This window comes from Acanthochromis polyacanthus, chromosome 3 (genome assembly GCF_021347895.1).
Source record: "Acanthochromis polyacanthus isolate Apoly-LR-REF ecotype Palm Island chromosome 3, KAUST_Apoly_ChrSc, whole genome shotgun sequence".
In the NCBI taxonomy this organism is placed as follows: Eukaryota; Metazoa; Chordata; class Actinopteri; family Pomacentridae; genus Acanthochromis; species Acanthochromis polyacanthus.
In genome coordinates this window covers 42,271,046-42,285,523 of record NC_067115.1, presented here as the reverse complement: position 1 = coordinate 42,285,523, position 14,478 = coordinate 42,271,046, and the positions used below count along the sequence as shown (strand labels likewise).

At 41.4% G+C, this 14,478-nt stretch overlaps 1 protein-coding gene across 2 annotated transcripts in view; it reads left to right on the top strand.

Annotated features, from left to right (window-relative positions):
• Positions 1–14,478, top strand: part of gpr179 (G protein-coupled receptor 179) — a 49,850-nt gene that overhangs the window by 27,433 nt on the left and 7,939 nt on the right. For both annotated transcript variants that reach the window (XM_022196534.2, XM_051945619.1), the window contains exons 6-8: positions 5,861–5,970; positions 7,216–7,454; positions 14,220–14,358. In XM_022196534.2, the coding sequence (XP_022052226.2) occupies positions 5,861–5,970; positions 7,216–7,454; positions 14,220–14,358 (488 nt within the window). The remainder of the gene's footprint in view (positions 1–5,860; positions 5,971–7,215; positions 7,455–14,219; positions 14,359–14,478) is intronic.

Sequence of the window (14,478 nt, the reverse complement as noted above, 5' to 3'; positions counted from 1 at the left end):
ATCGTCATGGTCAAGGCATGAAACAGTTGTGTATTTAGCAAGTGATAAGAACTGGAGGGAATATTCAGATCTTTTGCTAAGAGAAGTCCCTCACAGTTGCTAGTTGTATTGTTGTAGACAGTAGATTAAAGAAAATAAAAATCACAGGTAATAACAACACCAGTAGAATTTCTGAAGCTACAGTTTGAGGCATGGATTTGATATTGTAACTTGCTCAAAAAGGCATTTGAAGGAAGTTTGCTTTGCTATGTTTAGTCTGACCAGCAAAAGCAGTCCATCCACCTGTGGCTCCAGTCTGTGATTAATGTTTATATACATCTCTAAGCCCCTCCAGTGTACCGTAGCCCTGAACTTATTGTACAGTCAAATGCACCACGTAACACATAATGCATTTGTGCATCTTGGTCCGTGTCTGGTTGTATTCTGCGCTTTTGGGCTCTAATGCTACAGTCCAACCTCAAGTAAAACATACAGAAAAGAAAAAATTGAACAGTGAGTCAATTTTTGTTTTTGTTCAAAACTTCAAATTACTGAAGCAGCAACCAAAATGAGAGCAATTACCAATTAAGCTGACAAACAAAAATTGATAATTAAAAGTTTCAAACTCATTTTTTTATTTGACTCATTTTGATGACGAGTACAGCGCTACTCGGATCTGACCTTGAGTGAAAAACCTTGAGTGAAAACAAACATTTGATTCCGATTTACCAGATTGCTTCATTTGCCTCCGTTCATTTCTGATCTCCCTGAAATGCATCTGTGTATTTTTGACATTCAGTTACACATTTATGCATTTCCTTTAATAAAAAGACAAAAAGGTGTAGATAGCATCAACATGTTTGATGTGTAGTAAAATGTAGGGTGGCACAGTCATTAAAGCAGTGCCTCCGAAAAATGAATGTAGAAATATGCATGTTCTAAAACTGTGGGTAAAATATGCAGTAAAAGCTGTTTGCACTTGATTACGATAAGAGTGATGCAAAGGATTAGACAAGAATATACAAAATAGGGATCAAGCTACTTTTCAGTTATGAAATTAAAGCTGTGAAGATGTGAAAATGGACATGAATGGAGAAGATGAGCTAAAACTTCTCATCATTTTGGGGCTGTGGTGCAAGAGTTTTGTTTGGTAAAACTCAAAGGTGAACAGCAGCCCACGGAGCTGACTGTACTTCTGAGAGTGTGAGATGAAAGGTCAGAGTTCACTCTGTCATCTCACTGGGGTGTCACTGGGTTGGTCTTTCGATTTCATCTACAAACAGATCACCTGCTGGAATTGACGTTCTTGACAAAACCACCAACACACGCAAGACCGGTTCTATGCCAGCATGTTTTTCATTATTACTAATACTAGTACATTCGCATTGCATGCATTTATTAAAAGACTGCAGGAGAACAAAGAAGAATTTCTGTGTGTGCATATTCACAGCATCTTCAGCAAAGACTTCTACTAAAGTTTTTCTCACAAATTCATCTGAAATCATAAATGTACCAGTAAGACTTTTTGTCGGCAACATGTTCACAGTAAAAGAAGCTGAATTAGATGTTTAGTGTAACAGTCTCGGAGTTGCAGTTTTCCGTCTTTTTGCATTTGCACATCTCTTTTAACAGTGTTCATGGCAGGACAAACAATTTGTGCACGCACCACTGACAGATCATTTCTTAAAGCTGAGGTAGGCAGCATTTCTTTAGGAAAAACTGCAGTTTCTTCCAGCAGTTTTGGAGAAACATTTTCATTTGTTGGACTTTTGTTTTGGCCACTAGTATGTTGAAGTTCAACAGTTACACACTTTGAGCTCTGTTTCTGGTCTCTACCAACACCTTGGGAAAACATCTGGCTCTATAGCTGGTAAATGTTCTGCGAAGGCTCCTATGAACACTGGTCACTTCTCAATCGAAGCTGTGACGACGATCACATTAGGTTGGACCGAGCGCCATTTGCACATTACATTCAACATGGTTAAAATCTAAACTACATTCAGCCACTTTACCAGATCAGCAACGTAGTGCTGGTAGGTGCTATAATGATTACTGAGGCCGTGTTCTGCATTTAGTAAATTGAACTTGTTGATGTACACAATAATTAGGCTACTACCACAAACATCCTGTTGAGAGACTTTTCACGGAAAAACCCTGATGTCACTGACAGGTATTTTGGCTTTAATAATCTGATCAAACTTTACCAGTAAAATAATATCCTGACATGTATGATGGAGCTCATGACCCAACCTGAGGATGGCTGCAAAATGAGGATGAGGATAGTTCCAAATGTTTAGAAACTGTAGAAGAAAATCACACAGTGTCATTCAACATTAGATCTTGACTAATCCTCTCTCCGTGTTTATAAATCTGCTACTAGTTTAGGCTTAAATCTTTTGCTTGTATGATCTAATACTCTCTAATCTGGGATGTATCACAAATATTGCAGCTCTTTTTATCGCTGTGGTGGGTATGTGTGAATGAACCCTGAGTAACATTAATGTAACAGTGACATGTGTCCGTAAATCACAATGTTGTGACTTTTACAGATCGATAAAGCAGCAATGTTAGGTCAGCCCTATCTGCAGAAGGCTTACGTTCTTTAGATCTTTCGGCGGAGTGTTATTTTACACCTGTTCTTCTGAAAACAGTTGTTTGCTGCAGACAGAAATGTCACAAGAAGAGCAGTGAGAATGAACCCCAACAGTTAGTTGTGAGCTGTACAATGGGGTCTGGTAGAGTCCAGATACCACAGAACACCTTCAGGGGTCTGGTAGAGTCCAGACACCACAGAACACCTTCAGGGGTCTGGTAGAGTCCAGACACCACAGAACACCTTCAGGGGTCTGGTAGAGTCCGTACCTTGATGGGTCGTATAGTGTTGGTCAAGATGACCAACACTATATTAGGCAGGTAGTCATGACGTTATGCCTGATAGGTGTATGTTGCCGTAAAAAACGATGCTTACAGCCTCTTTAGGATATTAACATTACGGGATAATTTTTCATAAAAGTGACACCGACGTAGGCTTTACACTCCAAATATAGTCTTGGCTGGCTGCTCCTTAAACAATGAAGGGGAATATCTTCTACAAAGTATAAACTAAAAACATTTTGCCCTTAGATTATAAGGCTGCTGATTGTGAATTTTTTGGGGGAAATAATGTTTTCAATTTTAAGAAATGCCATTACTATTTCAAGCTAAAATCCTGCTGCGATATGGCAGGCAGGTGCATCTGACAGCTGGTATCTGCTGCATCTACATGTATCTGGGAGGTCTAATATAGATCATGTTTGCCATGTTGGGTTTAGGATGCTAATTAGCACTAAAAGCAGCTGAGGCTGGATTTATGAACTGTCCAAACTAAACGGAACTGAAGTGGGAAACCCATTTCTCACTGTCAGGATAGAAAGTCAGAGGGTCTTATTACAGTTCATCCTGAGGGGACTATAAATGTCTACAGCAGATTTCATGGCAATGCATCCAGAACTTGTGGAGAGATTTCACTCAAAAACCCAAGTATCCAGTAGTCAGTGATAGTGCTCTGGATCATCCTCTGGGGATCATGAAAGTCTGGTTCACTATGAAAACTGCATCTGCTGGTAGAGCTGGAGGAAAATACATGGTGTCACCAGATTAACCAGCTGTTTCCATTTTAGAGGCCTGTGTGGACATTACTAGTGCTAAAGCTAAACAGACTCTTCATTTTTCAATCAATCTGCTTATGGAATTAATCATATTGAGGAGGATGTGAGTTATATGGAAAGGTTGGAAGATCATCACTTAGCATTAAGGAAGCATCAGCTTACTAATGTCTTTATTTACTGTTTACAGCCATACTGTTCGAACTGCAGGGATTAGCTGAGTTCAGAGCAAACAAAGAAGGTCACAGGAGGAACTGGCTTTAGCAGCTGGTTTCCAGCATATCATTACCAGAATGAGATGGAAAACCTGGACACTTTTATTTGGTTAGACATGGGGCTCCTAGTTTCAGTGGGGTCACTGGTATTTCTTGGGCTCTGCTCACTTCCTATTGCTTTAGATCGACCAATCAGATTACCATCTCCTGCAGTGCATCTATAAACGAGACCCCAATCTGCCTTTGAGTGCCTGCCATCTCTGCTGATTAAACCTACCCTTCTCCAGAGGTTTACCGCACATTGTCTTTCTCTCTATGGATTCCCTCTGAGCAGTTTATCCTTTACGAGTGCTTTGAACACAATGTAAAGTTGCGTTCACATTTTAGGCTTTAGCTGATGCTCTTATGCAGAGTGACTGACACTGACTGTCACAGCTGAATAAGCTTTAATTCCTGAATTACAGTCATCTACTCTACTGTTACGTACTGAACCAAAGCAAAGGGACAACCTGGTGTTGAAAGTGGTGTACTGAAAAACAAAATGGTATATTAATGCTGACGAGATGTGCGATTACACTACCATTCAAAGGTTTGAGCTCACCCAGACAATTCCATGTTTTCCATGAAAACTCACACTTTTATTCCTAACTGCACAAGGGTTTTCTAATCATCAATTACCCTTTCAACAGCATTAGCTAACACAATGTAGCATTAGAACACAGGAGTGATGGTTGCAGGAAATGTTCCTCTGTACCCCTATGGAGATATTCCATGAAAATCAGCCGTTTCCAGCTACAATAGTCATTTACCACATTGACAATGTCTAGACTGGACTCCAGATTCATTTAATGCTATCTTCATTGAAAAAAAATGCTTGTATGCTTGACATTTGTAAGTGCAAGATTAGTATTAGTAAGATTGGTGGTAGCACTACTTATGATAGTATTAAAAAACAAGAAATAAAGTCATAATAAGAACAGTAAAAGCAGTTGCAGTATTACTAACGACGCTATTAGCAGCACCAGTAATAGCAACAGTCAGAGTAGCTGCAGCAGTTATAGTAGCAGGAGTATTAATTAGAGAATTTAAATAGTGACTACTTTCATTATTTATCAATTTGCAGATTATTTTCTCAACAGATCAATTACTCATTTTGGAGGAGTCAACAACAGTTGTAAAACAATTTTGTTCTGACAAACTTTAAGTTGCATTGCCATGACATTCGGTTCAGTTTACTTTATATTAAAACAAAGAAAAGCAGCTAATTGTCACTGATGAGCAGCTGAATGCACACAATGCAAGGCAATTTTACTTGGAAAGGAGCAATCAATTTAAATAATAGCAATCAGTTATTTTTTTCAGTCGCCTTACTGATTTGTTATTTATGTTCTATTACTACCTGTAACAACAGTATCATTACACCTGCTGGAACTGGTACTTGAAATACGACAGTGTCAGTAGTGGTGAAAACAGTAAATGTTGTGAAAATTTGAAAATGGCTACTACTAGAAATTTGGGGCAGATGTCCATAGTGGTGTGGTTTTTAAGGAGTAAAAATTTCTGATATCAACATTTGAGCCCAAGTCTTTAAAAATACAGTATATATAGTGTATCTCTATGCAGGATAGTACAGTTTTGACAAAAAGAGAAAAAAATATGGATTTTTTTTGTGTATTAAATTGGCTGCAAAGTATTTAACAAACTAGTTCACAACTTACCATGAAGACTCTGTTCCATCCTCTGCTGAGACAACAGGAAACAGTAGAGTTTGAGCCAGTAATCACCATGCAAGTACAACTAGTGCTAGTTTCTTTTTTGCTCGTAATAGCCCGATAGTAGACCAAGAACTGCTTGTAAGTTGCAGTCAAAGTAAAAGAGCTATTATGCACTAGTACCAGTGAAGGTACCACATGTTATATATACTACAGTATATATGCAATTGAAATACACACCAACAGACACCGTGGTCCACATTGGTGCTGTAGTTTTAATCTCAGTAACCATCTCTCTCCACCTCTGCAGGTCTTCATTCTGTACTTCAAGCCGAGCACCTTCAGGTGTATTCTGCTCCGCTGGGTCCGAATGCTCGGTTTCTCCATCGTCTACGGCACAGTCACACTGAAGATGTACAGGTAGGTTAGCAGAGGTAATGAAAACATACTTTCTGCAGCAACAGCTGTTTCCACTTGTTTTACAGACCTCTGTTTAATGACATCTCATGTTAACGTCACAGAATGATGGTAAATGACGTTAATACAAACACACAAACAAACAAACAAACAAACAAGAAAACAAGTATTATATGACAAACATTTCATTGGCATATATTCATGATGACAGCAGATGTCTGGTTGTGATGGTAAAAGGTGGTGAAATAAAACTTTTAAAGAGTCTTTAAATGCTTTTAAGTGGCCTTGCCATGGACACACAGTCCACTTAGTAGTAAAATATAAGTGTCTAGTTTTACATATCTGTACCTTATAATCTGCACAACTTTGAGGGCTTCTAAGTTGTTGAATTTTGAGACCTATATTTGTGTGATACGGACTTTAGCTTTTTTTTTTAATGAGCAACCTAGTTCACATAAGCAAACTGTAGATGCTGACATCCACTGCAGATAATAGTTCATGTCTGCATCTTCATTTATGTAAAATCGATGGCAAATAAAACGAAACCTTTCTGCAGAAGTAAAAAATGTGCATCAGGATATTGAAAATGCATTGTCTGAATGTTAGCCAAGCAAAATAGAACCAACATAAAGGCAATCAAACGGAACTGTTCCACGCCACCAATGTCTGTAGAAAAGTTGAATTATTAATCAGGAAAAAACATATTTGCTCAGTTGAATACAGTGAATTGTTTACTAACCTCAAACAAAACAATATGTGGTGTGAACACACGATAAAACAGCTCCATGTTTTGCTGCGATGGCACACATTTTTAAGTTATTCATTATGTACAGCATCTTGTAAAACATGCCACAGTTCATCCATGGATTCTGCCTCTTCATATAATCTTCAGCAGTTCCAGCTCAATGACTCAACTAATAATACCAATACTAATGATTAACAACAATATCATTCCTTTTTTTATTTCTCTATTGTTTGGTCTGTCCTAGCTCTGTGCTAAAGCACTTGCGTTTAATTATTTCAAATTAATTTTTTAAAATTATAACAGCCCAATTTTTTACCCTTCTGATTTGGTTGTGGGCAGAAAACATATCTGGCAGCAGGACTGTAGAACAGAAAACTAAAAATTTCATTATCCTGTAATGTCACAGTGGTGAAAAAGTCTCACTTTAAGATCCTTAAATCTTAATACCAGATGTATGCTTTCTAAACTGTGCCTCCAGCAGAATGACTCTTGCCTCTGCACAGGGTGCTGAAGGTGTTCCTGTCTCGCACGGCCCAGAGAGTGCCCTACATGTCCAGTCTCCACTTGCTGAGGATTCTGGGAGTGATGCTGATGACAGTCAGCTGGTTTCTGTGTGCGTGGACAGTGGGTGTTCTGCAGAACCGTGACAGGAACATTCCGGTGTTCATCACTACCACCACGTCAGACGGACAGGGCTTCAACCTGTGTTACCTGGACCGCTGGGACTACATGATGGCTGTGGGTGAGTTCTAGCAGACAAACATCAGAAGAAAGCATCCATCTCACGGCTCACTACAAAAGGCTCTTATTACTCTGTCCAGGTTATTTGACAATCAGTAATGGTTTGACCGTCTGTTTATGTTAGAAACATTACTCAAAAACAGACTAACGAATTTCGATTAAATTTTCAGGGAAGGTCAGAAATGTACAGAGCCCCTAAGGTGCCACGGAGGAAAAAAAAAATAAAACGTGCGCACGAGATACTTATTCGTGCGCACATGATATTAAAACGTGCGCATGTTTTAAGATAAAATGTGGGCACGATATATATTAAAACGTGCACGTTTTAAAGTTATTTACCACGTTTTGACTTGTCCTTGTCCTCCGCCACTACGGCTTCCAGTAGCGACATCAGATATATTCAAACACACACGCAATGGAGAGAAGAAGTGAGCTCGTTAACTTTTACTTCCACCTCGGAATGTCATATAATGACATTCTTGCTGGAATTGTGTGTTTGGAAACAGGAATTATTCCTTGAAGTTCCTACCAGTTTCCAAATTCTTCCATGCTGATAATACAAGTTCATTTAAGGTAACACTGCTTTTAACATGATACTTGCTTGAGCACGGGTTGAAGTGAAAATATGAGTAAATTGAGTTGGGTTAGGTTTAGGTTTAAGTGCTCTAAAAGACTCGATTGAGGCCTTCTGAGAGTTCTTGGGGACTACATTGTCTGCAGTTACTATATTAGTATATTTTGTGTTTTAAAAAATGGTTTCACCCGTCCAAGCTTTATGTCAATGCTCATGCCAAAAATTTGCACATTTAAAACAAGAAAAGCACTCAGAGAGCACAATACTCCATCAAGGCTGCTCAGTTGTTGTGTGATTTGTGGTCTGCAGCAGTTGACGTAGTGTTCCGTTGTTGTCATAGTTACAATGATGCCGTGTCGCTATCTCGCAATGATACAGAAATCTTTAACAAATCCATGGATCCAGACTATAAGCTGCATCACTGCTAAAATCTGATCACTTGGTTCTTATGTCATTTCTACGGAGCCCCTAAGGTGCCACGAAGGATACTTATTCGTGCGCACATGATATTAAAACGTGCGCACGAGATACTAAAACGTGCGCACGTTTTAAGATAAAACGTGGGCACGATATATTAAAACGTGTGCACGTTGTAAAGTTATTTACCACGTTTTGACTTGTCCTTGTCCTCGGCCACTACGGCTTCCAGCAGCGACATCAGATGTATTCAAACACACACCCAATGGAGAGAAGAAGTGAGCTCGTTAACTTTTACTTCCACCTCGGAATGTCATATAATGACATTCTTGCTGCTCTTGCCATGAGAGATGGAATAATCCTAAGTAGGAGAACCTTGCTGTCCATGGTCCTGAATATTGTGTACTGACCTTTTTACCAGAGCTGTCCGTTACTGATTAATCCCCTTATTTAGTCAAACAAGCAAATCAAAGTCAGAATAACTTTGCACAAAAGAAAACAGAGCACCGAGCTTAAAATAATGTTTTAAAACAGAATAGGTATACTTCAGGTTGCGGGTTAAATGAAAACCTGTTAAGAAACAGGTGGTTTGAACCCAAGCAGCAGGCAACAGGCAGGTGGGTGGATTAATAATAAAGTTTAATAGATTATAGAACAAAAAAATAATCAAAACAGGAGACACAAAGAATGAACGGAACAGGGATCTAAACTGAAACTAAAGCGACGGCCGCGGTGGGGAGCTAAACAAAAACTGAACTCTAAGGAAAGGAAACTCACATAATGTCCAAGGGGGCCGGGAGATAGGGCAGAAACGGAGCTGACAAAGCTGATAGCAGGGACGTGACTGGGGCGGCGGAGCAGGCGGAATCCGGAGCAGACCAAGGGGTTTGTGGAGCGGAGAAGGGAGGACGAGCAGACGTGGGTTCCGGGGTGAGGGGAGGAAGACGGAACAGACGAAGGAATCACAGGACACATTCATAGTGATTTATAATGCCCATCATAATCAGCCATAATGGTCTCATCACTCCCTGCAGAAATGTTTACATGAGGGCGAGGAGGAGTGATGAGCAAAACATTCTGAACACCCCCGGAGCCTGCAAGTGGATGCTGGGGTGGCGGTGGGGGTGAAGAACACGCAGCAAAATTCAATGCAGGGCAGCAGAGTTGTTTAGCAGGCAGAGGGAGAGATGGGAAAATTCCCTGTTTAAATACTGTCAGAGCCCTCTCCTCACCCCTGTCTGGCATCCCAAAAACCCCATCCTATCTGTCTCCCGCTTTTTCTCCCTCTTCTTTGCTCTCCTCTGCTCTCACTCTCCCCAGCGCTGCACCTGGGTGGAGCGCGGCCTCAGCTGCCTCCACTCAGGTAATCAGCTTCGCTACGAGACCCGGACGGCTGTGCCTCATCTCACTGATTACATCCTCTGCAATAAAGACCGGCTGAACCTTCCACACCCTGCCAGATTGTTGTACTCGACCACTCAGTCAGTCACGTCTAGCCAACTCAATGTTACCTGGTGCTTTGTAACGTTTCTAACGTTCTCTCTCTCTACCCTGCCAAGAATCCTGCCGTCCGGGTTCTCACCTGCTTCTCCAGCCTGGAACCGTGCCCACAGATAATTTGGCTTCCAGCCAGCCTGCCTGGCATCCAGTCCTGGGTTACCTTCTCCTATTTTAGATTACCTGCTCGGCTCTGCCCTCGGAGCTTACAGCTATTCCGACGCGCTGTCTGTGGTGCTGAAACGACAGATCGTATGTCAAATGCACACAGACGAAGCACTTATAATCACATTTCAGCTACTACTTTTTTATTGTTGTATTATGAAACATTTTAGGAACATAAAAAAGCCCCAAGAGGCTAACTTTTCGAGTAACAGACCAACAGAAATGCTATTCTTTTCAAGTACCAGTAAAACGTAAACAGAAGAAGAATGCAAACATTATTCACACAAAAAACAACACTATCTTTGTTTCGCAAAGCCAAATGGCTGTAAGCACTAATGCGATGGCTGGGCCTGTTTTTTAGAGCAGAGCAGCTCCATTCTCGGCTTTATGGTTGATACAGCCACACGCAGATCATTTTCAACCCTGAGTAGTGATCTGTATTTGTTCTTCATGTACGTCAGTGCGGAAAATGTCTTTTCACACAAAAATGTGGAGGGAAATGACAACAGTACGTCGGTAGCAGTCTTTGATAATGCCGCGTGTTCCGTTGCCACTGACAGCCAGAACTCTTCCAGGGACGATGTCGAAAAGGCAGTGCGTAATATGCGGTCAGCGGGGAGATCTATCAGGGCGTCCTGCAGCTCTGATGGCAGGTGATGCGCGGTGGAGGTGGTGAAGTGCTGGCGTATCCAGTCATACTTCTCGGGCGTTTCATCAGTTTGGAAGTACTTGTTGAAACTTTGAAGCAGGCTCCTGAGGTGAGACACAATAATTTCTTTCATAGTTTCAGTGGTTATATCGCAACTCTCTATAAATTCATCAAGCTCAGCGAACATTTCAACACTTCCCTGTTCCACTCGTACGGCCCACCGCTCCAGCTTTCTCTTAAATGCCGTGATCTTATCAGACAGAATAAGGGCATTTGTGTTTGGGCCTTGGAGGGACAAGTTTATGGTGTTCAGTTTGTCAAAAACGCTGGCTAAATATGCCAGACTAGCGACCCACTTTGAGTCAGTCAGATAGTCAGCAAGGGGAGAATTGCAGTCTGATAAAAATATGTGGACCTCGTCACGCAGCTCAAAGAGCCTCGTTAAAACTTTGCCATGAGAAAGCCACCTAACCTCTGTGTGAAAGAGAAGTGCTTCGTGGTCTGATCCCATTTCATGACAGAGTGTGGCAAAGAGTCTGCTTTGTAGGGGCCGTGATTTTATTGAATTAACTATCTTAACTGATGTTTGGAGAACATCATGAAGCTCTGGCACGAGACACCTGCCAGCAAGTGCCTCCCTGTGGATCATGCAGTGCAGAAATTTCACATGGGGAGCGACCTCCGACACGCAGGCCCTCAAACCTTTTCTTGCCCCCTGCATAGCTCCAGCTCCATCTGTGCACACAGATACACAGCTCTCCCATGCCAGTCCCTCTTTTTGTATGTTACAGTCAAGCTTGTTGAAAATATCGCGTCCAGTGCATGTTCCCTCCATTGATGAGCAAAACAACATACCCTCGTGCATTTTCCCTTCGTAGCTGTACCTCACAAACGCCAGCAGCTGCGCATCTCCTGACACATCTGTGCACTCATCAATTTGCAGGGAAAATCTTCCACTATTTCTTATCCTGTCAATCAGTTGATGTTTAATGTCATTTGCTATGTCCTGAATGCGGCGTCACATGGTGTCATTTGAAAGGTGGATGGTTAAAAGGGTGTTAGATATTTTCTCCCCATGCATTGCTCTTGTCATCACTACAGCTGCGGGACGGATGAGGCTCTCTGCGATCGTGTGAGGCTTTTAAGATTGAGCCACCAGATATGCCACCTCATATGAAGCTGCCAGGGCCCTAGCAGGGACTGTAGAATATTTGCTCACCACTGTTTTTTGTCGTCTTAGTTCTTGCTCCTTGCGCTGAAAAAAATCAATTGGTTTATCAATTAAGCTGCTGTGTTTTGTCTCCAAATGTCTTTGAAATTTGGCTGGCTTCAAGCTCTCGTGGGCCAGCACCTCAGAGCAAATGACACACTGTGGGTAGTCAATGCTGTTTTTTGTTGTGAATGAAAAGCCATATTTCAAAAAGTCGGGCTGATATTTCCTGAGCCTCAAACCTTTATCAGCCGCTGGTGTTGACCCCAGTGCCATACGTTTTGCCAGCGGTGAGCTTGGCTCATCTTGAGACCCCTGCTGCTGCTGAATGTGTTGGGCTTAAACAGTTTTTGTAAGCCTTCGCTCCATTCTTAACGTAGCAATCTTGCTTTAGTAAGTAAACAATAGCAAGCAAACAATACTGTTTGATTAAAAAAAGGAAAGGAAAAAATACGTGTCATTTAACGCGCCTATTGTTTTTCCGAGGTGGAAGTAAAAGTTAATGAGCTCACTTCTTCTCTCCATTACGTGTGTGTTTGAATACATCTGATGTCGCTACTGGAAGCCGTAGTGGCCGAGGACAAGGACAAGTCAAAAGGTGGTAAATAACTTTACAACGTGCACACGTTTTAGTATCTCGTGCGCACGTTTTATATATTTGTTTCCTCCGTGGGACCTTAGGGGCTCCGTAGAAATGACATAAGAACCAAGTGATCAGATTTTAGCAGTGATGCAGCTTATAGTCTGGATCTATGGATTTGTTAAAGATTTCTGTATCATTGCGAGATAGCGACACGGCATCATTGTAACTATGACAACAACGGAACACTACGTCAACTGCTACAGACCACAAATCACACAACAACTGAGCAGCCTTGATGGAGTATTGTGCTCTCTGAGTGCTTTTCTTGTTTTAAATGTGCAAATTTTTGGCATGAGCATTGACATAAAGCTTGGACGGGTGAAACCATTTTTTAAAACACAAAATATACTAATATAGTAACTGCAGACAATGTAGTCCCCAAGAACTCTCAGAAGGCCTCAATCGAGTCTTTTAGAGCACTTAAACCTAAGGTTGATGCGAGAGGTACGGACCCGTACCTGTAGCATCTGTACTAGAGGTACGGACCGTTAAGGTCACTGAAGAGCTGGCGATGGTTAACTACTATTTGCTGCACATTACAGGCAGTTTATATGAATGACTTTGACGGCGAACATTGTATAATTTAACTAAAAATACACCGTCTCCTCTCACACTTTACGTAGACATTGCAGTTTTTACGCTTTTAGACGCCGTGTCTAAATTGTTTGAAGTCCAGTTCCTATTAAGTAGTTTACCGCGTTCAGTGGTGGAAGCGGCTGACGAACTCCATTGCAAATGTTCCCATTTAATTTCGGACGCTAATTTACAAGATAAAATTAAGGATGTCGAATATGAAACAAACACTCGTGAATGGTGAGGAGCAGCTCTTTAATTCGGCATGAATTAAAAAAAAACCACAAACTCGATTTACTGTGATATTGTGAGATTTGTTTGTGGTGATGTAACTTAGCCATTCAACAGAGTCCGCTAACATTAAAGTGACTGTGACAGGGTCTGTGTTGACAGACGCAGAAAATACGTCAGGGTTTTGTTTAGGTTGTTAATATGTAATAGTCTGTCGCTACTTTTGAAGGTAAAAAAAATACTTGTAGTTTGCTGGCTGTTAGTTCCCCCATTCATTCCGCAGATTCACCTCGAATCACGGAAGCGCCTTCATCAGCGTCGCCGGCTCATTGATATTTATGTCCGTCGGATTACCAGCCAATCACGAAGCGCGTTCATCAGCCGGCTCATTAATATTTATGTACGGCTCATTAATATTTATGTTAAGGGAAAGTGCCGTATCCGTAGGCCACAGGCTGCGGGTACGGGTCCGTATCTGTAGACACTACCTAAACGTAAACCTAACCCAACTCAATTTACTCATATTTTCACTTCAACCCGTGCTCAAGCAAGTATCATGTTAAAAGGAGTGTTACTTTAAATGAACTTGTATTATCAGCATGGAAGAATTTGGAAACTGGTAGGAACTTCAAGGGATAATTCCTGTTTAATACAGTTACAAGTCCATCACCTCCCTCAGTAATTCCAGTTTCGTGCTCACTGAAGTAATGTTAAAATCGGTTTAGAAAGCAACATTGCAACAACAAAGTCAATCGGATTGTCTAGATGACTTCATTTGATTCTCCATCCTCATTTCTCCTGCCATAGCGGAGCTTTTGTTCCTGTGCTGGGGTAGCTCCCTGTGGACCGCTGTCAGGCCGGTCCCCTCAGCCTTCCACGAACCTCGCTACATGGGCATCGCCATCCACAACGAGCTGCTTCTCTCCTCCATGTTCCACCTATTCCGGTAAACAGAAAGCGAGACCAACATGTCAGGGCAGTCAATCACATTTGCTTGAGCAATGCCTTCGTCAGTGTATTTGTGTGCCGTACTCTGCAGTACAAACACAGCATACACTTGATTTTG